The 25,089-nt window shown below is 47.1% G+C and overlaps 2 protein-coding genes across 2 annotated transcripts in view; both read left to right on the forward strand.

Annotated features, from left to right (window-relative positions):
• LOC121591778 overlaps positions 1-5,364 on the forward strand; it is a 133,808-nt gene extending 128,444 nt beyond the window's left edge. Inside the window, exons 14-17 of the mRNA XM_041912708.1 lie at positions 316-618; positions 695-1,371; positions 1,449-1,678; positions 1,796-5,364. Of these exons, the coding sequence (XP_041768642.1) occupies positions 316-618; positions 695-1,371; positions 1,449-1,678; positions 1,796-2,073 (1,488 nt within the window). The 3' untranslated portion in view covers positions 2,074-5,364. The remainder of the gene's footprint in view (positions 1-315; positions 619-694; positions 1,372-1,448; positions 1,679-1,795) is intronic.
• Positions 5,365-6,729: 1,365 nt separating this feature from the next.
• The window catches only part of LOC121594298 (heparan sulfate 2-O-sulfotransferase pipe), a 120,944-nt gene continuing 102,584 nt past the window's right edge, over positions 6,730-25,089 (forward strand). The window contains exon 1 of the mRNA XM_041917403.1: positions 6,730-7,899. Within this exon, the coding sequence (XP_041773337.1) occupies positions 7,856-7,899 (44 nt within the window). The 5' untranslated portion in view covers positions 6,730-7,855. The remainder of the gene's footprint in view (positions 7,900-25,089) is intronic.

Here is a 25,089-nt window from a genome sequence, read left to right on the forward strand (position 1 = left end):
ACTTTTCTGCATGATCCGCTCCTCTCTTGTCGGAGATATTCATCTGAACGCTCTTTCGAATTATCCAAAATAATGTGTGAGTCATTTAAAACCGTCCAATGTTGTCTGTATTCGTATGGAGTCATCCGGAATCACTGGATCTTGTCTAGAGTCATTCGAAGAAATTCCAAGCCGTCCAGACTCATCCAGTTTTTTTTCTGAAATCAAAAGCATTCGTTTGATCTGGAATCAGATTGATCCAACCATGAAAAACCCTCCCATCACTAGCACGAACACGTTAAAACAATGTCACTAAACGGGTCTTAATGTTCACAGAAAATTGAATTCCACACCATGACCGGAACCTCACTGTTTCCTTCGAGCTTCGGTATCAACTACGAGTTTGTAGACACGGAACTCGGCGGAGAACCATACCTTGGTGAGCAGAAACAGAAACCAAGGGACCCCCAGGAGGACCTTACCCAAGCGGCCGATCCCTCCCTTCCCATACTGTGTTCGCGTGTGTTCCGCAAGCGCAAGGGTGACTTCCAATCACCCCGGAACGTGTTCCTGCATGGTCGGGGTGGCGCTAAGAACATCTCCTGTCTGTATCGGTTCGAAGCGTCCGTTGGTGAGCGGGTAAGTGGAGCTCTTCCTGGACGTTTTCTCCCCCCCTTGAATGTACCTCAATTTCTTCACCTCCTTCCCGAAACAGGTCCGCGTGGAGTTGTTTAACGTATCGTTCGGTGAGTTTGCAACGTGCGTCACCGAGAGCGATGGACATACGGGGCGTGCCCGGTGCAGCCCGTCCGAAACCGACCCGGACAGTCGCATCGGCGAGCTGCGCCTCTACGACGTGCCGTACCCGGACGCAAGGATACCGCTCGGCTGCTTCTGCGACAATACGAGCAGCACCTACAACGCGCCGCTGACGTTCATCTCGAACTCGCGCACGCTGGAATTGACGTTCGTGGTGACGCGGCTGAACATCTCGGAAGACTTTGCGGACGTGTACTTCCACGCGGCGTACGACTTCATACGGGTGCCCGAGTGTCGGCGCCGGTTGCGGCTGAAGGGTTCGGGTGGGGAGGATGAGATGAACTTCCCGCTGCGATCGCATGAGGCGAGTTGCGACGGGTTGCCGTGGTACATCGAGGCGCAGCAGCAGGATCGCAGTTTGTTCGTGCGCACGTGGGGCAGCTTTCTGCCGGTGGAACCGGTGGCGGATGATTTTTCGAAGTGCAACACACGCAACCGGTTGATCGTGTACAGCGGGGTGCCGTTGAAGGTGATGCGGGTGATTTGCCCGTCGCCCCCGTCCAGCCGGTCGGCGGCGCTGCACATCTTCAGCGAGGATTGGTTAAGCAATCAGCCCTTCCTGACGTACGACAGGTGAGTGAAGGTGAACTGCCGGGGTTTTGTGGGCTTTGCTCCAATGCTTTTGTGCTGCTCTGCTGTGTTTCATACAGGCCGGTCAGCATGGTGCTGGAACCGATCCACAAGGAGCCGGGCAGTATAGGGTTCTCGTGGCTCGAGATACAGCGGACGAAGGCGTCGCTCATCCAGCAGCTCGATCTACAGTCCAACTTTACCACCAACGATACGCTGGTGGAGTTTGGGCTGTATCCACGCGAAACGGAGTGCGAGTACCGGTGTCCCGAGCTGGACGCTTGCATCGGTAGCGCCCTCTGGTGCGATGGTGAGTAATTCCCGACATGTCTTTGACGTACCAGACGTGCAGTGAAGCATTGTGAAGCTTGTGCATTTGACGCTGTGACCTTCTGTTTTGTCCTCCAACCTAAAAAACCACCCGCAGGTCGTCCCAACTGTCCGTCCGGGTACGACGAAAGCGAGCAGGAGTGTGGCAGCCGGCTGATCGAGCTGCCGGGCGGCATCTACGCCGCGTTCGGGTGCGTGGCCGCCGCCATCTCCGCCTGTCTCATCTTCTGCCTGCTGGTGATGGTGAAGAAGCGGCGCAAGGCGAACGAAAAGCTCAAACCGACGGTCGGCAATGGGGCGGCCGCCTCGCTCAACGGTACCCTCTCGAAGAAGGACTACAAGAAGGAGCCACTGTTCTTCGATCCGGACTCCTGACACGGGCTGCAGCCGGTCGAATACATCCACGTCGACCGGGAAACGACCGTGTGACATGCTGTCTACCTGGATATGGATGATCTTGCGTACTGCTAGACCGCTTACCAGTGTTCCCCCTCGTTCCATTCGTTCCCATTCCCCGTCTTTTTTTTCATCATTCCTTCGTTCTCTATTTCTCCTATAAACCCTCTACAATAGTCCCCTTTTTCATAAACCCAGTCAAATGAGTGAGCGATCATACAACTACTCCATATTGAGCGCTCAAGCGCCCAAACACCCAAAACGGTAAGCAAACAAATATACTCTCTCTCTCACACACATACACACACACACTCAGTAGAGCACTATCTAGCGGATCAAACGAGAACGCAACCAGTCATCCAGCTATCCAGGTTGACAATGCCAGTAACGGCCAAAACCAACGTCTCTCTCAAAAGGAGAGGTGTGGCAGCACAGCTATCGGTGGATATTGCATCGGTTTTCATGATGCAGCTACTGCGCGAGCGATGCAAGCAAAAGGGGAACGGTACGTTCGATGTATTCTACCGGCTTGGAATGGTAGAAGGGCCACGAAATGGGGGGTGTGACGATGAAAGCAAGGAAGGAAGTCATAGCGTAAACACTGTTTCCTAGTAAGATATAAAAACGCGAGAAGAAAATCGTGACAACCAGTATATTTAAATTATCTAGTTGAACAAATGTAGCAGAGCACGTAAAACAAAACTAGCAGCACAAGACAACAAAAAAAAACAACAAAAAAACAACTACACACTACACACACCATAAAACATACACTGCGAATGCGTTGCAAATGTGCGATTCTTCGCAACACGTGTGCAAGTTTGAGTGTGGAATTTCTATAGCAAGAAATCAAAACGACTTTCCACACCCAAACAAATATGTGTTTCACACTTTGCCAGATTCGCGTACAAGTGGCGCCTACCTACACGGTTGTTCCTCGTTCAGGACATACGCGCACTGTCTTCGACTTTTCAATGATAGATTAAAAACATGTGCTGAGAGTGATAGAAATGGGCAAATGGGTTGAAGCAAAACCACTAAGTGGCGGGAATTAGTTGATGCCTAGTCCAAGGGACGAGTTGGGTCGATCTAGCCAGTGTTGTTACCCTGTTGCGCCAACCGAAAGGGCGAAAGGGTAAATGTGTTTGTGTTCTTCAGCGGAAGGAAAGCAGAGAAAAACACTGTAGGGAACTAAACTTGATTTAACATTCCTCTCGTTAAATAGTGGCAATCGAAGTTTCTGAAAATGAAACAGAGTTTAGTTGAAGTGATCTTTTCTTAACGTTAAGTAATAGATAAGTAAACATTAAAATAAAACCAAAAAACAATTGCCAAAACGATGTCTACATCACACTGTCACCACGTCACCCACACACTGCTTTGCACTGTTTTAACGTTCTTGTTTCATCTAAACACTGCCACCATTTTTATTGAACTGGTTAAACGAACGTTTTGTATTGTGGTGTAATATGAGAAGGTTAACTTGGTTTTTGTAGTACAATTGTTTTGCACAACCGTCTAGCTAAATTTTGCAAATAATGAGAAAGATTTAATTTGTAATGAAAAACGTAACAACGCAACCTTCATACGTACACACGTGCAACGCACTCCTGTTGTGCTACCCTTCCCTCTTACTCTATCTATGGTATTACAGCTAGCAAAAAGGCAAAAAATGAAATGAACAATCGTGACAGACCAGTGTGGAAGAATGTATCTATATTTTTCTCGTAACACAGCAATCTCTAGCGGTAAAGTGTCATGGTGAAACCAAAATGAATCAAAAAACCGGAAGGAGTGAACACTAATGCCGCCAATGAAACAGGGGAAACACAGGAAGTAACTAAGCGAATTAAGCTGCATAACACAAACCGTATAGCAAGTAAAAGAAACATGGTAGAGCCAAACAGATGGTAGATCCAAATTGCACCGTACTAAACCGTTTCACATGCAAAGCAGAGGGAAAAGGGCAAAGTCACTTCACCATCATCTCACGCGCAAGACACCACATGTTCGATGTTTTCTATATTTTCTCAACTTTCATGAACATCTTTTGAACAAAATGTTCCTTTTTCTGATGCCATCTTGAGAGATACATTCCTTTCTACTTTCTACTGTTTTGCTTTCCATTTCTCTATCTCTTTCCAATGTATTCCTCTAAGATCCTTGCATTCTCTGTTTCACCCTTCAGAACAATCACGTATGCTGTCCTGGTTGATTGTTTTATTTGCCCCTTCAACCTTGTTTGATCGTGTAAGATAGCTATATAAAGTCTAGAGTACTAGCTTTCAAATATTTAGTTTCCTTTTTGTTCTATTTCCAAACTTATCGCTACAATGATATGGTAATGGTATAAGTGAATGTAAACTAGCGTAGTGTAGGTAAACATATTGTAACGCACGTTCCTGCTTTGGGAATCGTTTCTGTGCACTGTCAAACCAAACCAACAACTGTATGCCTGAGCGTCTGTGTGTCTGAGAGGATGCGTGCGTGTGCGTGTATGTGTGTCCGTGTGTCTGTAAGCAATGCCCAACCAATGTGAATGTTTGAATGTTTTCTTATGCGAAATGTTAAATAGGAGCAATTTAGAAACATGTATACATCTTGCGATAAATGCTAGAAGAAAAAAAACACGGGGAAAAAATAGCGAAAATCATTTCAAAACAGCAGCAAAGAGGGTAAACATAAATCGATAAAAAGGCGAATGAGGGGGAAAACGAGAGAGCAAGTGAATCATAGAGAGAAAGAGAGAAAGAGAAAATGAAAACAAAAAGGCGGAAGGAAACACACAGAAAGCTCACAGGAACTATGCACTGTATAGTGAAGTGAAGGTAAAAAAAAACTCGTGCAAAGTGCGTGCAAAGTAAAAATACTATTTTACGTGAAAATGCAAACTAATACAACCTTACACCGGTAGCTGGGCGGCAGAGTCCAGGCAACCGAATTGAAATGAAAAACCAAAACTTTCGTGCACTATTTGTAAAATTGAAATGTGGGACAGAGTGGGAGAATAAGAATTAAATTGAAGCTAGGGAAAACCCAACAAAAAAACAAAAACCAGTCCACTTGGCTAAGCTGTAGCGGTGTAAATGTCATTGATCTGTGTAGGCGATGGCCTTATACTAAAAGTTCGGTGGCACAGACAGAATACAGTAGCAGCTCAATCAATTGAATACTATTTGCAGCAACTGCACACAAAAAACCAAAGCAAGATGAAAAAAAAAACACACACACACACACAGAACACGATATTATATAACTGATAGATGAAAAGATAGAAAGTGAGATGAAGTAAAAGAAATGAAAAAAACATACAACAATGATAAGAAAAGGATAAAATGAAGCGAAAGCAAAGAAAGTAATAGATGAAAACCTTACAAAACCGAGCAAATGAATATAAACAAAATGATAAAAAAGCAGACAGAGCATAACAAAACTCCAACCGGTGGAATTTGTTTAGGTGTAAATATAGCAACTTGGCAATTGGGGCGGGTTTACAGCAAACCAAACCAACAAGAACAGAAGGAAGGGAAAAAACGACCGCACACAAAACGGGGACAGATTTATAAACGGGAGCAGTGTGATGATGTGACGGCTAAGCAGCTTAGCGGGCGAGGTATGCAGGTAGTGCATCTAGCTAAAAGATGATGAAAATGAAAATTAAAAGAGATAAGGAACAAACGCCAGGGAAGCATAGGAACTACAAGTGGGGAGACAGGCACGGCAAGTGAAAATAATAAACAGTGGCCAATGAATGACCGAAACAAAGAAAACGTTGCTTTGATAAACATTATTTTTTAAGCTCCGAAAGAGACTTGGAAATGGATTTTGTATAATTTTATACAATTACTTTTCGACTGCACCGTGTAGACGCGCCTTCTGACCCGGCTAGATACACACACATACACACGATCAACTCCACGTGGCGCGGGTAAACGCGCGATCAAAACAAAACCACCGCTAACCCACACACCCACAGCGCAGCAAAAGCGCCGAACATGCGGCCGAGCAGACACGATCGCCGCACGATCGTGCAGCATATGAGCAAGCGACGAACCTCGCTGCTCCCCATCGAAAATGTGTCTATCCTCTTCCCTCCTTCACGGCAGAAAACATGCACTCACACACACATAGAGCAGTCACTTCTTAAAGCATAAAAAACCTGTTCCCCCCCCCCCCCAAGCAGTCGGCACTGGCACTGACCGGGCGATGTTCCGAAACAGCTGTTAGAAGCGGGTCTGCATCCACTGACGTTAAATGCAAACCATCCAGGGGGTCGCCTGCGCTGAAGGTGTGTATGTGTGTATTGCGCCTAAAGGGGGATGAGGGGATGAAGTACTTTTCTGTGAAAGAAAAAGCTCTCCAACTCGGCACACTCGTCGCTCTCTCTCTCTGTATAGATTGCATGCTGCTGCAGTCCTCCCTCCGAAATAAGAGTAGTGGGAGTTTGCACAGCAGGAAAGCTCCCAAAACAACCAAGCAACAGGCGGCACCCACCGCTTACCTTTCTACCCTCTCCCCCTTCCACCACACACACACACACACATAAACAGCGAATGGAAAGAGACGGCAATGCTGTCGGCGGGCACCAAATGTAGGTCTCCATCGCCTGCCTGCCAGCCGTGTGCACACCACAGCCGGCGTCGGTTTTGGTCGAAGCCCAGACCATCAGACGAAAGAAATAAACAGAAAAATTACCGTAAACAGCTCTTCAGTTAAACCGCGAACGCTAATCGGAACAGTTCGCAATCGGGGCGCGCGTGCTTTTGATGCGTGTACGACCTGGTGAGTGTAGCAGGCTCGACATTCCTCCTTGCGCAAAACTGTGGTTGCAGTGTTAAATCGCTCGCTTGTTTCGTGTGTGTGTGTGTGTGTGGAGCAAGAAAACGCCGGCATTATTTACGTTTCTTTTCGTTCGAAAATAAAATCTTGTGTAAATCGAATCAATACCTTACACCCTCTGCTCCAAACGGAAAAGCGGTGCGTGGTGCGATACAATTTTTGCACTGTTTCTCTGCTGCGCGCGGAAATCGAGTGAGGCAGTGCAAATTGAATTGTTTCAGCTGGATTTGGCAGACGCTCCTCCGTACTTGGAGCTCGCAACCAGCAGCAGTAGCAACGCAACCCATCCAAAAGGGACTATCAAACCAAAAGTGTTGAGCACAGTGGCCAATCCATTTCGTTCCTCACAACGATCAAGCACTCTTGCTCCGTCTCCAGCACCGAAAGAATAACAGTTACAGTAATCCCACAGACTTCTCTTCCCAGCGGAAATACAGCAGCTCGGCTGGTCAACGCACAAGGAAAGTGCTCTGTGTGTGTGTGTGTGTGATTCAAGTAGAAAGGCAGCCGAGCTGAGTGATTTTAAACCACGTCTCATCTTCCTGGACACCCCAGGGCGGAACCGTAATGGAACCGGATATCATCTTCGCTGGCGAAATTCTGTGACAACGGTGAAAGGTTTAAAAGTGGTACAATCGCATTGCATTTTTGCCCCCCCGAAAGTAGTGTCCCCCCCCCCATCTTGGGCGTGTGTGCCAGTGTGTCGTTGTGCTTGTGGGTGTGTGATTCACTTAAAACGCGCCAAATTCACAAGCTTCCGTGAAATTGTCAGCTAGCTGTGCGGTACGTTATATTTCCGTCGCGGTGGTGTAGCGGAATCGAAAGGTGCTAAGTGATTGATCAACTGGAGAAGATTTTAGGTTTCGGGGGAGAGATTTTAGTAACCGCACCGCTTCCAACATTCCAACGACACATTTGCGGCATGGATTATATGCTTCGCTCTCGCAGGATGACTGTCCCCAAAAGGTAGGTGATTACATCTGGGTTGGGAATTTAATAAAAAAAAAGTGGAACAGCCTTCGGGACAGTGCGATCGAATACCGTTAGCATGATTGGCAGCCTTTCATATCGATATCGATTGGTTGCATGTGAAGGTGTTTCGGAAGAAAAGTGTCAGCGACAGAGATATTGATTTGAAATCACAGAGAAAAGATTCTTACCTGAGACGATACTAGGGGCGTAAAACTGTCTCAAACTGACTGGAATGCTAAAGGACAGAAAAGGTTTACTGTTAACCGACTAATGACTAAAACAGAAACGTGGTTTAATATTCCGTGGAATGCTTTGTTTGTACAGATTCACTGAAACCGATATTTTTGGCTCGTGATGATCGGGAAGATTTAGACCTAGAACTAACGGGAGTAAAACATTCGTGGTTTAACATTCCATGGAATTCTCTATTTGTCCAAATGTTCTGAAGCTGTTCGCGTTGGATCATCATGTTTCAACGGGAGTGAAACAGTATCGTGGTATAATATTCCGTGGAATTCTCTGTTTGTCCAAATGTTCTCAATCTTTTCGCATTGGACGTTTATCACATCATCATGGCTGCGAGATACTGGCAATAAACCTTTTTCAGTTACAGCTGAAAGCGTGGTTGCACACTCGCAAACTCTGGAAGAGTTTTTACAACAAATGTTCTCAAAGCGATGGAAACTTTTAGTTTTTTAAAGCTCTATTTCAAAGAGCCTGTATTTCAGACGGGTTTTTTCATGGCTGAAGTACTTTTAGCACACTCTGGATTTCTGGATTTTACCCAACGTGAAGTGATACTTTTAGCGCGCTTGTGATATAGAAATCACTTCTTTCAGAATCTTGCAAGGCGTGATCTAAATTTGAATCATTAAATAAAACCTGTTTATCAGCTGGTACATACTGGAGAAAATCTCTAAAACAATCACAATAATTTGATTTATAAATCTAATAATAAAGAAACAAGTGAAGCAACAACAAGGTTTACATTAACACCTTTTTCTCTCTTAAATCAGGCGTTCAGGCGAGTCAGGCAAGATAAGTATCATCCCCTCCTCGACACACACACACACGCTAATGTCTTCATCCATCTCCCAAACAAAACCTTTCAACAAGCACGCAACAAATTAAGCCTTCCTCTGCAACACAGGTGAAAGAATCTTCCGTAACTTCCCCCGTGAACCTCCCTCGTTCAGCCTGATTAGCGCTCCTGCTTCATTGTAGAACATTGTACCGCGTCTTGCCTGGATGGAGCGCCATACGCCGCTGGGCGTGCAGCAAATTACACCCTTCGCTAATACCAGCGCAAACAGCGATGGTGTCGAAGTTTGTAGCGGCACACCAAATCAACAAAAAAAAGCGCATCAACAGCAACCAAAGACATGCATTTACACGGTTCCGTGAGCGTCCGCTCGGCACCGATGGGTGGGTGAAAGAACAGAAAATAATATTTATGTTACAATGCACGTTACCGTTAGCGTGACGACGCTTCCACCGCGTACTTACAGCGGGCCGATGCGCCGGTGCCGGGAAATCTGGCCGAGGAAAAGGGCGATTCCCGTCAGCTTCCCGTCAGCTTCCCGAACGCTGCAAATTCAAAGTTCAGAGCTATTCATCAAAAACTCCAACCCGAACCGTGGTGTCGGTTGTTAGAGTAGCCCGTGCAACGTGCGGAACAATCACTTGACCCGAACGCCGACTCGTGCCGTGGTGTCTTGGCTGCACCAGCGGGGCAGCTGCAGCGCGATGCAAGTACGCCGAGCAGGCCGAGCTGGTGGCGTTTCGCCTTTCTCTTTCCTTTCGAATCTGAACGGTCGCGCGCGCGCGCCCGAACGGGAGCTGGCCGATAGACGCGCGTGCCCCACAAATTGTAGTCTGCAGGCATCGATCATGGTCGTTCGGGGCTGGTGTGGCCCATAGAACTACCAAACCTAGTTTCAGTTCAAACGCCCAATCGGTGCCCAACCACGGCTGTGCCTTACAAGGTGGTACAACGGCGGAGAAGCAAGAACTGCTGGTACGCTTTAACGCGGGCCCGCGCTCTTAACATGGAGTCTGTTGCTCGGTTCTGGCTCGATCAGCTTGAGCAAGCTTGCGATTCTTACCTCGGTCCCAAATGCGATCGCAACTAGATCTCGGTCTTGGCGATCGGACCGAGTAAAGCACCTAAAAGTGTAATAGCCCTTATCGGCGCCGAGCGAGTGCAACGGTTGTGCGCTGCTACGCTTTCGCACATCGAAATGTATTTTATCCACCACCACCACCATCACCATCAACAGCAGTTTTGCAGCCAGACCGACACGCATTCGAACATTTCCGATCCCTTTTTGGTCGACCGGGGGGAGCATGGACGAGCATGTTGATTATGTTGCCATGACGTTTCCAAGCGTGCGCTGAACTCGGGTGCGTGCGTTGTTTTTTTTTACTTATTTTTCTCCTTCTTCGTCTTCGCGGTCTGCAATGCTTGCGCTCTCTAGAGCAGCAAAAGGTCGATAGACGGCCGCGCCGGATCGGAATGGAAGAAACAACTGCCCCGCTCCGCGTGCACACAGCGGATGGTGCTTTTGCGCCACCGACGCGCAATCCACAACATACCGACACGAACGTGCGTAGAACCGCACCACCGGAACCGCTGCGTGGGGGAGATGCTGATGCGGTTTTATAATGCACACAAGATCAAGCCCCGATCCACACACACACACATCACATCAGCAAAGGGAATCGAAAGAAAGTGCGATTTGGCGCACGGCGTCCATTTCCTTTTGCTTTCGCGCACGCGAACACCAAACCCGGGCGTGTGTGCCGAAACGGAAAAAGCCCCCGAAATGGAAGCGAAAAAAACAGATTCACTTTCTTCGCCGGGTACCGGTGCGGCCCATCCACCCATTACTCAACGCATATCTCATCTCCAATGGACACAAGACCTTGCCACTGGACACAACTACTACACACGCTACCACGCCGATTGGAGGGAAACCGTTTGGTACGCCAAACTCCCTGCACTGAGGGTCAGCAGAAGGGTGGTTACGTAAAGCAAACGAACCAGCAACGAAACATTTGAAATTCGGGGCAGCAAAAAAAAAAAGCTGCACCGAAAGTATCATTTGAACGGAAGGATGGGTTCATCTCGAAACAGGGGGGTGTTTAATTTTATGGGTTCATCTTGTAGTTGGATCGCAAAAAGCACACCAATCTGTTACAGTTCCATTTATGGGGATAATAGTTTCTCTCTGTTGCTTGCTACGTCTGCGTTGCTTAGCACGGCGTCCCCAGCACCAGCTTCCCGCTTTTCATCGAGAGCATTTGAAATTGTATGTATTTTTATGCCGTTGTTTGCATCACACACACACACCTACTTTCTGATGCAGACCGTTAAATGATAAGCAAAACGAAACGACTACCATTTGGAGGGTGCCCTGGCAGGGAAGAAATGCGTACGCGCTGTTAGCACGTTTCGTTTCAACTCCAACGATGAGACGATTTATCTCCACCTTTTTGCCAAAGATAGGAAAGTAAAAGTGCCCAATGCATCAAGGCGAGCTGCTGCTGCTGCAGTGAATGTACCGAGCGGTGGGTTGTAGATCGATAACAAAAAAAAACAAACCTGATCAAGCAATGAAACGGGCGTGAAAAGTGAGCTTGGAGCGAGTCAGTTTTGAAGCGTGGAAAGTCGTTAACAGATGATTTGAATTAAATGGTGTGCTTAAATACAGTTTTTTTTTTAGAAAATTTTGTTTATCATTTGAAACATATGCTATCAAAACGATTAAATGTCAATCATTTGTACTCTGTTCTATAAAATTACAGCTCTTCATAGACATTTCGGCCGAAGAGCAGCAGGAGATTATCAAATCACATCTCGATCTAATTTTTAAATGAAAATCTACTCAAGCTTAATGCTTTTTGATGTGGCTTTAGTGCTTTTCGAAACCTTTACACAAACACAATTGTGTTGTAATCGTTAAAAAGCTGCTTTCATTTGTTCGACTTTTAAAATTTCATTCACATTCGTTCGCTGTTTGACGGATTAAATATCGCCCGGCATAACCCAATCTGCAAATACTATTCCACCAACAGCTCAGAATCGTGTTTTTCCCTCCCTGAATGGACATTTCATTAGAACTGGAACTGCGTTTGCTGTGCCCGGACATTGCATAGCTTTTTCAGTTTTTTTAGGCTTGCCCACCCGATGCCGGATGAGATATAGCACCAAAATTGTAAATAACAAACCCATCAGTCACTCAACCGGTCGATCAACAGGACGAAATAAAAACAAAAATCACACCCAGCGTTGGAGGTCCGGATTTTCCTCCATCGGTTGTTCGCCAAATTGGTTGCTTTTATTGTGTGAGTGCGTTATTCGCTATCCTCTACACTCATTTGAAAGGCTTGAAAAAAATACAAACAATTTCGAACAAAATAAATGGCCTCCCACGAGTCGGGCAACATAATGCATCGCAACAAATCGTGCACCGATTCACGCTCGATCACTCAAAACCCAACACACACACACTGGTGGTCCTTCCAAACCACCCTAAACTCTCTGCACCCCCTCCCCTTTCCTTACTTTCCCACCGGGAAAATAAATCGAGCCACACGACCATGGGCCGGAAAAATGAACGATTTAAAATGGCAATGCTTTCGCTGTACATATATATATATATATATATATATATATATATATATATATATATATATATATATATATATATATATATATATATATATATATATATATATATATATATATATATATTGCCAAACACCGCCACTCTGTGCCTGACACATTGAAGCGTGATTGATTCTCGAAATGTGCTCAACTGGAACGAAGCGGAATAGAGAAGAAGAAGAAGAAGAAGAAGAAGAAGAAAAACAATACAAAAAACACGGGCCTGCGTTCCAGCGTTAGGTTGAATAAAATGAAATAAAAATCGCCGCACGACATTATTAGAGGGACCGGGGACCGAGGACTTGCTCTGCGGTGACCTGTCAAGTACCTTGCACACAATAATCTCACCCAAGGAGAGGCCGCTCGAGAAGTCACTTCCAGTGAACTAACCATTCCATTCCGAACTACCCAATTCCTCTCCCCTTCTTCCCCTCGATCAACCTTTCTCTTTTCGAGCCCGTCCCCTCTAGCAGGCGCCGCGCGCGCAAAAGGGTTTTGGAGCTGAGAAAGTGCACCATTTTTAACCCGCTCCCGCTGTCCGGCCCGCTTAAACCACGGGGCAGACAGGCAGCAATTTTCCCCTTTTTGGGATCTGTTAAGGTCCGCGGACGACGATCGGACACGATGCGGGAGTGCGTTGCACTGCAAGAGTACAGTTGGGGCACCGATGCCTACGTCTCCCAAGCGAGCCTAGGCGCGTTAGACATTCTCCGCGGCGCATGGAAACCGGAAACCTAAACCGGATGAGATGCCACAGCGAACGCACTACTCTCGACAAGCACGCCGGGTATCGGTTGGCGGGCACTTTCAAATTCGACACTTGAACTGGGATTGGTTGGTTGCCGTTCGTTGCCTGTGATTACACGCGGGAGATACCGCGGATGGTCATTGAACGAGAGTTGGTACGACAAAAAAAAAAAACAAAGTCCAAACCTCAGAGACAAACAGGTCAGTGTGCATTCTTCCAATGCAGGGCGTCCAGTGCATTGGCAATGACTCACTGACAGTTTTCCGGTGGTGATAGTAACTCTCCCCGAAGGGTTGGACTCGATAGCCAGGCGAGGCACCAAGGTTTTGTGAACCTTCCAGCAAGGTCTGGAATATGTCACGATCTGTGTGCCTTAGATTCACCCGAGCGCAACTCCCAAAGCGCTATCTCGGCGGGGTAAAAGTAAAAGTCAAGGCAACGCGGTGCTCTGGGGAGATCCCATTTCATTCGGTGTGTTTGATCCGTCACACAGGAAGATGGGTGAGGGTGAGGTGTCAGATAAGCGTTTGCCACTTTTGTCCTGTTTGCTTTTGCTGCCAACGCCTTTGCTGGAGACGCGCATCTCGGAACGTCTTCCAGAAAGATCCGGCTCCAGCGCTATATCTGTTGGAAGAGTTTGTAGTGCGCGACCATCTCTGTTGGTGTTGGCGTACAATTTGGAGTCGGGTGTCTGTTGCGAATTTCGCAAACATCGTTTTCTTCGCTTCTTTTGTGATCGGCTGCGATAAACGACGGGTTAGCTTTGTTTGTACCACTTGGTACAATCTTATCCCAAAATCGAAAGGTTCCAACACTCATTTCACACACACACACACACACACACACACACACACACACACACACACACACACACACACACACACACACACACACCAGTCTGGAGAGAACGGTCTTCCTTTCGCCAGGCACTTCATCTTCAAATGTCAAACTATCCCATCAGCATCGCTAAATTAGCAAACTGTCGCCACTGGCAGCGGATACGATGATCGCAGCGCTTCCCTATCTTGACCTTTAGCGCTGCCTCGCTTGTACAGCCGTCAAGCACACACACACACCATCCCAAATGTGCCATGTTCTACCCAGTCCCGTTCATCTTCTCAGCCCAACGGCGGCGCCATGCCGGCCGAATGCCGTTTTCAACGCGATTGCTAACAATTTCCTGTTCCATTCTTCCCTCGCACCGTCTTAAAACACTGCTGCTGCTGCTGCTGCTTAAAATCGGGCGTAAAATTTATGGCCCATCCAAAAACGACCGTTCCTCCCACGGTGACCGCACGAGCTCGCGAGGGGGCCTTAGCTGCCCGCGCGTATTCGCGATCACATTCGATCGATGAGAGGGGGCTCGTCGCGTTCGTGTGCGTTGACGGAGGCAGTTGCCAATGGCTGCTGCTCAGGCTGCGCGGGCCATCGATTAGTCGTCTGCTTCCACACAAAAATTAGATGCAAATTAATGTGCGCCCATTAGGCGTGCTGGGGGGGGGAACTCATTTAGAACTTCGCTCCATTGAAGTTTTGGAAAGTTCGCGCTTGGCCACTTTTCGCCAACCCACTATCGGGCTCGGGCTGGGGATAATGATGATAACCTTTAGCCTCGGTGTTGAAAGTGGGGAGGGGTGCATTGGAGCGACCGATTGCCATTCTGGCATTCTGGGGTGCGACCTTGGGAAGCACTTTGCAGGCGGTGCTTTGGCGGACGAACGTCTTTGCTGTAAGCTTTTTTGGAATGTCTTAACACTTTGAAGCGGAAGATTAATAAAGTTTCGTAAAGAATATGGTTTTGCTGCTTCTAGTTCTCACTACCTTGGAGGGAGTTCTTGAATTAACAGAAAATAATGAAAACATGAAACGAAACTCAATTCTCACATCTTGAATTTCTTAAATGTCTCAAAAAAACGTCTTCTTTCATGGGAATTCAAACAATGAAACCTTCCAAATGTTGACGCCCAAACCAAAAACAAACCCCCCGAAGCAGCATAGCTCTACATTTCAAAACTGAGAGCAGCTTTAAAATATGCTCCAATCTCTTCATTTATTGTGCGATTATGCCCAAAATGTAGCTCTTTAACCTTCAGGCTAATAATTCTCTACCGGGACGGGCGTTAGATCACTCGCACGCCCGTCGTTGGGCTTTGTCGCGCTGTTGTGTCTCGATCATCAGCCAAATCTTCACTCCCATCGTACCCATCTTCACGCGCGAAAGAAGACAACAAAAGCGAACCGACACACCAAAAAAAGGAAAAGATGAACGTCGCAACCCGTTCGCGAGACACTAAACCATCATCCCCCGCGGCAATGGCCCCGCGGCGGGAGCGGGTTTAACTTCCCATCACAGGGGCGACACGAATCACCCTTTTACCATTGGCGTGACCTTGACTGTTACATACGAGCTCTGTTCTTTTTTGCTCTCCTGTCTCTGTAGCTACCAGCAAACTATTATGACACTTCAACAGTACCGGCAGCCTTTCTGGAAACCGCCCGCCGGCGCCATTTTTGCGTGCCTAGCTTTGCGAAGAAAATTCCAACACGACTGTTCGCCGAGGAGTTTGCCAAATTGATTCCCGGGAATAAAGTTAGCTCGATCGGTTTTCATTTCCATTTTTCAATTAAACGTCTCCGATACGGTCACGTGATTTGAATCCCGCGGTCGGGTTAGTGCGGGATAGTGCGAGCGAGCGCGCTCATTAGTAGTAGTAAAAATGGCACAGTGAGGACGGGTCGGTTCGTGCCGGTTTTGCACGTCGAAACTCCGCCGAAGCGGAGATAAACGATGAATAATTATTAAGCCAAGAAGTGCTTGCTGGCAGTTTTGTGCTATTTTTTTTTTTGTGCTGCAGGCGAAAGAGAAAGAAGTTTTCCTTCCGAGGAACTGCAACTGCTCCATGCTGCTGCGACTTTGTCGGAGAAGTTTGTCGCAAGGGTTGGTTGGTTCTGAGCTAGATTTAATGATAGTTCATCCACTGTTGGGATGTGCTTTTTCCGCTGTCTTTTTTTGTTTTACCGAGCTACGAGATGCTTGCGGTTGCTAATCAAGGCATTCGTGACATTTCTTGGGGACTCTCCACTGGCTGATTTATCGTCCCGACGCAATAATAATGAGTTACCGGGAGTGGGAGGACACAACTAAAAAAGAAACCGTCCAGATTTGCAACAACTTCATCTTCACGGTTGGGAAAAGATGGCGACAAAATTTTACGCGAAAAAGAGCTGGACCGGATCTGGAAGTGTATCGCGTCGCCCGGCGGGAGGCAGAGTCTGTCCGCAACAACACGCTTCAACTCACTCACTCTCTTTCCCAGCCAAAAGCAAAAAATGGAAAGCAGCGAAATGAAAATTGAATTCCCCACCCCGCCCTCGAAACCGGGATTTATAATTTATGCTGCTCGCTGTCTGTCTGTGAGCCATTTTCCCGCGGTTTTCGCAACAAATCCGAAACCGAAACTAAGTGCAATGGATTGCGCGAAAAACGCAACGTTCTGGATTTATTTTCACCGACCAAAACCCAGAAGCAAACCGGCTGAAAAGGTGAACAGAAACTGTGTTCTACTGTGGCCAAGCGGATGCGGCTGTGTTGCATCATAAAGTTTGCTCCGGGTGGAGAAACGGGGAAGAAATGAACCGCAAAAGAAACCGTTCGACATGCGGCCGAGAACAGATCGGTAGAAACGCTACTTTCCCGTGCGGCGGAGAGCCGGCAGAAGTTTGATTATTTTCGGTGGTGGTAAATCAGAGCAGAGCTGCTGCCTGGGCTGTGCTCGTAAAAGTGTACTTGCTGAATCGCTAGAATCTTCAAGGAAATCGGGCATCAGATGGAATGAGTTTGTAGCTTTTGAAGGTAGTTTGACGTGGCTCGGGCGACGTGGCTTGCTGCCCTATTGGAAAGAGAGAAGGGCGAACAAACCCCGTAAAAACAAGACGAGAACGAGAATGAGATAAAGGGAGACGCCCGTTTCGGGACTGATTTGTCTCCCGCCCCGCACAAAACAATGGCTGATGATGATGCTGAAGATGATGAGGCGGATGGTTTCTTTTCTAACGGATCATCCATTAGCGTATTGAGGCGTGAGAGGTAACAATTGGCTGTTTAATTTCCAACACTCAAACTAGAACATTATTATTGCCCATTACGTGGTTTGATACGGTCCCCGCAAGGGGAATGCTGGGATCATTATGCTCTTGTGATTTACTGGTTCTCAGTTCCTTACAGCCTTAAGTAGCTAGTGTGTTGCTTTTAATAAAAAAAAGCCCATTATGACACACAGAAGGCCACCGTTGACCTAACCCTCAGCCGCAACATAAAACGATGACTGTATCTACGTTTTAACAGCTCGTTAAACGGAATAAAGCACACACACCTGAAGTGCAATTTCAACTGCCCCGGCCTGCCCGTGCAATTGCCAAACCCTTGGCTTTTCACATCAACGCCCCTTGTGCGGCATTGCTTCTCACCATTACTCGCCACCCAGTTATCAGCGGCATTATGATACTTTTCTGGTTGTTCTGCTGTTGTTGTTGCGTCCATTCCACTCTGCTCACTCGCCATTTAACAACTGTAACGTGTCATTGCATTGTAGCTACGATCATCACACGATCATTATTGCGCTCCGTCCGTCCACCCACTGGAGCGCGGACACTGGGCACAAACCGGGGGTCCGTTTATTTTTTTGTGCCCAACATCTGACAACGAAACGCATTAACGACACTCGGTTATGCTCGATTGCACACACATACAAAAAAGCCGTCAGCGTTGTAGCGGGCTGCATTGTCCAGCGCAGCAGAACGAAACCCAGTGTCTGGGAAATTGGAACCCAGACAGGGTTCCGCTACGGGCTATCGCCGCTATGGGCACGGTCGAAAGAAATGCACTCCGGGCAACACACCTTTTACTCTCGGCATGATGCGACATACACCCGGTTTTTTGTAACCCAACCCACAAGCAGGTTGAGGGGGCTAAGTAATTGAAAAACCGCTTCGTGTCGTTCCCGGGTAAACATTTGAAGGCAAGCGGCGATCTCGATCTCGTCGCTAGCACGATCCCGGGGCGACATCGATCGTGCCCGTGCTGCGTGCCTGTTTGTTCGGCTATTTGGTTACTTTCTTGGTCCGTCCCGGGGGGTTTCGTTTCCTTTCTCCCGCGTTGCGTTTTGCTAGCTAGAAAGTGTACACACCTAACCTAACCGTAACAATCGCCCCCGCCGCCCAAAGCCATCGCAGGAACTCGTCCGCAACGAAGCCAAGCGCTCGGCGTTCTTCCCGACTGCACCATCCCGACCGCATCTAATCTGTTGGCGCATTAGCATAATGTTTGCATTGTTTTATGCTGTCCCCCAATCGGCTGTAGAAAAATAGGTATAAAATTAACATGCCCATTGTCACGGTGCCTCCTCGCGGTTGGTTTCCGATTGCTGTGCAATAGCTTTCTCTGTTTGGGGGTTGTTTTTTTTGCTTCTTCTGGCCTTTCGGACTGTTTGCTCTCCTCCTTCCCTGCCGGTATTGGGCATTGGCAGCGGAAAGGGATGTGCAATTCTTCACTGTAACGGAACAGAACGGGACTGGCTGCGGTTACTCTGTGTCGTACGGTACCTCCCCTCCACGGGTGATGGATGTACAGAGCGTGCTCCGGTTACAATTTGCCAGCGCTGAGCTTAAAAATCCATACCACCCGGCGGTGTCGACGCTCTCCTTCCCAAGGTTTTGGCGTCGACTCCCTGGAGCAATTGGAACTAGCGCGGGGCGTTGTCGATCGGCTACGAATCGGTTTCCAGTTTCGTTCGGGTTGGCGATCGCTGGATCGCTGACCTAGATGTTTGACACCACACTGCGTACACACTGCTGCACAGCTGTCTCCTACAGCAGCTTACAGACGCTTCGACTTCTTAAGTCGGCTAGTTGTGGAGTGGCGCGTTACGCTGTGCGTTCTCGTGCTGAGTGTACTTCACACGGAACACTCCGCCAAAAGCCATCGATTTATGCATGCACGGCATTCGACCCAACAGCTGGTTGGCTATATATACAGACAACTCTTGAAACTTTGAAATAAATTGATTCCTCCTTGAGCGTTGTATGAAGAAGCATGACTACCACAGTCACCCACAACACAGCTGATTAGCATTGTACGGCTCTCTTGTGCTTCAATTTCTCTTCAAAAATCCATCCTCAGGTATTTATCCGAACTCCTCCGAAATGATGAATGAATGCGCAGCCGGAGCGTAATTCCACCGTCATATTTATCACTCCCGGACCAAATGCCCGACAGCACGGACTTATTTTTCGGTTGATTAACCTTGTACTTTATCTTGCTCAAGCTCGCGCCTGCCTAGCCGGGCGTCGCAACTGGTAACCACTCCCGGTTACGGGTTTCCGGCCAATCCTACAGAGATAATCAAATACCCCTTCCCCTTCTAACGCTCTATCAAGCCAATGGACAAAAAAGTTCAACTCCAAGCTTACTTCCTACTTGTGCAGCCGACGACAGAGCGTGGCATAGAAAGTTACCTTTTAATTCTTTGCGGCGGAAGAGCGAACGAAGTTCGATCGGGGAGCTGTTTTTTTTTTGTCTTCTGCTCGTTTGTGTTTCTGTTTCCCACCTTTCGATTTGCATCTGCACAAGATCGTTGCCGGGCGATATGATTGAATGCATGGGTGGAAGCTATGCTGCCTAAGCAGCCATACCCCAAAACGTGGCAAACAATTATCTGAAGGGTAAACAGAAAGGCTTGTACTATTGAAATATCTCCACGTATCTTGATTTCATTAATCACGCGGATTAAATGGCGCCCCGCCAGGGCTAGGCTTATGCGTTGAAGGCAACTTGTCAGAAGTAGATCGCGCGCGCACAGCATGGAACGATTACGGTCGGACTGTTTACTTTCAGCCTTTTCGATTGTTTTCAGTTGGCAGAGAGAAGTCACATTTGAATAATGCCTGTTTGATACAGGGAAAAAAAAATATTAGAAATATGTTACTACATAAGTGCCTTCATTAATTCAACTAATTTAAGAACACAGCAAAGCCCCTTTCCTTTTGCACAGCCAGCGATGAATAAAAGGGGATATTAAGTATTTCCTTTATCTGCACACTCCTCTGCTCTCTCTGTCTCTCTATCTCTCTAAATCCTCTTCAGAGCGCTTTCAAAATCTAATAACCATCTCATTTTGTACCATCAGTAAAGAAAAGCACCCAAGAGGCAAAAACGATAGCCCATTGTCCATCAGAAATGGTTGCATCTCGCGTTTTTTTTTTTTTTTTTGTTTTGTTTGCTACCTCTTCTCCAAACCCTTGGTAATCGGGCACATTTCGACGCTAATGACACTGAACGGTGCAGCCCAGGCTGCGGTCACACTTGGACCACACGAGGCCATCACCGCACCAGAGTCGCACTTTCAATTTCGATACAGAAAGTGACAGTAACGGCGTAACGGTCGCTCGGTTACGTTTTTCGTACGGCTGCGTCTGTGCTGTGGAATTGATTCACTGTCGGCCGGCTTTTTAAAGGGATTACGCCAGTACGCGTCGATAATGATGCCGCTTGTTGTTACGTTTAGCGACCAGCTCTCGTACTCGCAAATGAGACAATTAATGGGGACGACAGCGCGGCTGTTTTGGATGTTAATTTTTTTCCCTTCTTCTATTCCAATCCCCCATGAAAATGATGTCCAATGCACGGTTTTTTCTGGGTCTTTTTTGGTTTGCTAATCTTTTTGCACACAATCTTTAATGCGCACTTGACAAGGACGGAGCTGTACATGTACGTGTACCAATTGTGTTGCCTCTTCCTCGGCTAGTGAAAGGATGAGGACATCGGTGCAGGGCACCTTTCTAAACTTCCCTTTATTTGTATATGTTTTTTGATCTCTCTCTCTCTCTCTCTCTCGTTTATTTGTACCAAACACGATACCATCAACTAGGCGGAATGACACAACAAGTTCGAGGGGAAAAAACACAGATTCATCTGTAAAACTTCCTCTCCGTGGTGTGTCCACATTTTCATTCACCTTCCCGGCATTGTGTTGTGAGAAACCCCCTGGTGGCTGCGATGAAATAAGCTTTCAGTGGCATTAGCTACGCTTCACCAGCTGCGTTGCAGTGCAGTGGGAGCAGTAAAAGCTCCCTTAAAATTCACCATCCATTCCCGGCGGCGAGTCTCAAGTGTCCTTTCTAATCACACAAACCCAGCGCTTCGCACAGGCGAACATCCAAACCCGATGCGCCGGAGATCATTTCTAATGCGCACTGGCAGCTCGTTAAATTTCACCCCCAAAACAGCGACTCGCTTTACTCGACATACCGTCCGGCGTGCTGACGTAAACCCCAAAACGGCATCACTTGTTAGAGGCCTGCCTTGTAGCCATCAACTGGTGGACGATCAATTCCCAAAACACTGACATGACCGACGATTGATTGACGATCGGTTTCAATCAAAACAGTCTGCCCAGCAGCAATCAGCAGCGTGATAGCGCGTGATCGATTCCGATCGCAGCACCGATTAAATCAACGGCGGCAAGCATTCGGCTACCGATTGTGTGCATGCATTCCCTACGAGTAGCAGCGCCAATTAAACCACCCACTGGGACTGTCGGCGCTGTAACATTAGCCCGGTATCAGGGGGAATATATGTATTCGTCTACACACAACAAAAAAAACTTCCCTCATCGGGTCGTTCATTAATGGTCGTTACCACTCATCAGGTTGTACATTTCTCGGTAGCCAGCCGGTCCACTAATTTGGTGACCCGCACGCAGAGCCGGAAATGGTCCGTGTGGTCGCGAGCCCCAATGTGGTTCATTAATCAAATCGTATCGCTTTTAAACGGCTGGAGATCACAAAATATGAGACCCCTTTGCGTCCCGAGCAATGCCAGCCCTTTTGGGGACATTATGGGCGGGCTTGAGAGGATTGCAGGCGAATTCGTCAAAGCGAATGTAAGCAGTGAGCAGTGGTTGAAATGAATACAGTGTTGTAGGCAGATACAGTTATGCTACTTTCTTTCAGCGAGATGGGTTAAATTACCCTCATGTTTGCTTTGCGATGATGCGATGTTTGCGTGTCATTAACAAATCGATGATCGATTACTTACACTTTGTTTGATGATTGGACTATTGGCTAGCTGTTAGGTATACAGTCTTTCCCCAAGTTACGAGACACTCGAGTTACGCGAAGCTTTCATTTTGAACAGTTTCGTAGGGCGGTATAATTCTTTCCAGCAATTGTCAAATACAAAACAAATTACATTTTTGCAAAAAAATTGAAGTCGCTAAAAGTTTATCCAAATGTTCTACAAGAATGGTATTGTAAGAATACTGAAAAATACTCACTGAAAAACAACTACTTATCAATTACGATGTGAACTTGGCTAATAATGTGATATTCGACATACGCTCGGGGAAAGATTGTACATTATATTAAACATTTTTCAAACGCGCTTACCACTTAGGGCCGTTGCCTTTAGACTTTTTTTAATTTAAAAATGATGTTTAATATGTGTTGCGAAATGCGAAAAATTCACTAAATTCGATTCCCAACGGCGTTCAACAGGGGATTGAATAAATGTTCATGTAATCAACATCTTCATAGGAAAATCTTTCATTAGCAGCTCTCATGAACCAACATTTGAGATACTTTTGTTTAGAAAGGACTTAAATTACCAGCTTGAGCTGGAAAGCTTGACTCCAACAACATGTTTATCATAAAATATTATGCACACAATTAAAAGCAAATAGATCATGTTACTTCGACGTTGAAACTGTAAACTTTACCCACCCCAAAAAGATTGCCATTACAAAACAATGCTGTATTTTAAGTCTAAGCCACGCTCCACGCTTTATTATGCTTGTTTACCCTCTATATCGCATCGTAAATTGAGCATTACTGCAGCATAAACAAGATAATGCTATCGTAATCGTTATCCCTGCTTTCGCGGTTCTTTCCACCGCCAGTAGTACACAAAGTATTCCAATAGCACGCGATCGATTTTCGCACCGATTATCTGCCCCGGAATCGCTTCGGCTTTGATTTTCTGTGTTATGTGTGCCGCTTTTTTTCTGTTGTTTCTACTTCCCTTCGATTTCGATAATAAAATCATCAAAATTAATTAACATCTTCAAAGGTTTCCCCCCTCTCCCCTGGTGTGCCTTCCCGCAGGCAGTTCCGTTTTGATATAGTTAAATCAATTGGAATCGTGATCAATAAAACCCATTACGAGTGGCGGTGGACTGTGGGTTTGGCGACGGCGCTAAAGAGAAAAACGACCCTCCCGAGAACGCGGCATGAGCAATTAATATTCCTAACTACGCGCCGACCGGCCGGGATTTCATTCAGTAACGAGTAAGCTGACCGCCTACTCACTGACCACCGACACTCTCCTGTTTCCGTGCTCTCTCCGGGACAGCGCACTGTTCCTTTCGATTCGATTTAAGTATGATTTTTGATTAATTTTATGCCATGAAAAGTGATTACGATGTAGACTTGAAGCGCACAGAAAAGAGGAAGCGCAGAAGAAGAGGCAGCAGCTTGCAGTTTCACCGTCTCAGGGCGCCCGTTTTGCCTCGTCGAATCGTTTGCGCGCCGTTATTTAAGCACTCATTTTGAATACAATGTGTATCACGCGGTGTGGCCCTCGTAAAAATAAAAAAACCACGAACTCGGGAGGGAAACGTGCCGCTCGTACGGAATGGAAAATCGATAAAGCGGAATATAAAGCAAATGGAAAGGCAGAAAGGAACAAATAAGAGAGAGAGAGAAAGAGGGACCGCGCGATGTCATGAAAGATGATGGACAAATTAGAGGTGGATTTGAATTCATCGCACAGCCTATATACACCACAGCCACATACACAAACACACCACACTTTGAGGATAAGGCCCGGAAGCAGCTCCCCGTGCAACGAAAGTATGCAAAGTAAATATCGCTCAATAATTTTAATCACCACGAGCACGGTGAAGTAAAACTTGCGCCCACCAAAACCGTACCGTAGCGACCGTGGTCCGATCGTAATCGGAACTGCACCGGAGCAGTGGGCCTGGGGGCCGTGGGGAATTAACTTTAAGCTGGCGGGTGTAACAAACAAACAGACGAAGCGAGCGGGAGAAGTAAAACAAAAATCGCCAAAAACTTTCAGCACCCGCTCCGCAACCGCCGCGACGAAGACGATGACGATAATGTACGCCCGCCGGAAATGGTTCTGTTTCGTGCCGTTGCCGCGGTTTCGTGCGCGATCGCTCGGGGAAGCTAAAAGTAAAACTTTTCCAGGGGCTGGCGGATAATCAGAGCGCATAATTAATTCACTTACCTACCAGGGGAGGGTGTGTGTGTGTGTGTGTGGGTTAGTGTGTTTGAGCGCTTTACCCCCGAAATGGCCCGCACGAGTGTCAGCCGTCGTTTCAAAACCGTACCACACGTCGTGAGCCTATTTGGTTTGTGGGTGGACCTCTTTAAAGAAAACGCCAAACGAAAACGAAACTACACTCCCCTCACCCAAACTCACACGATTGTGTCGCAGGTGGTTTTTTTGTGTGCCTTTTTTTGGGACCATGCGATGGTTAGGTGTGGAGCAAGCAATAAGCGCATGGTTACGGTGCACTGCACCGCGGGGAGAGAAGCTGCTTCCAACGATAACGTTTGATGAATAAATAGCTCTTCAGCAAGAGCTAAAAAAAAACCCCACAAAATGATGACTGTCTTCAGCCAACAAAAAACCAATAGAAAGCGAAAATAATTCCCCTCAGCGAAGAGACGGTGAGGAGAAGGAAAG

The sequence above is a fragment of the Anopheles merus genome, chromosome 2L, assembly GCF_017562075.2.
Source record: "Anopheles merus strain MAF chromosome 2L, AmerM5.1, whole genome shotgun sequence".
Classification (NCBI taxonomy): domain Eukaryota; kingdom Metazoa; phylum Arthropoda; class Insecta; order Diptera; family Culicidae; genus Anopheles; species Anopheles merus.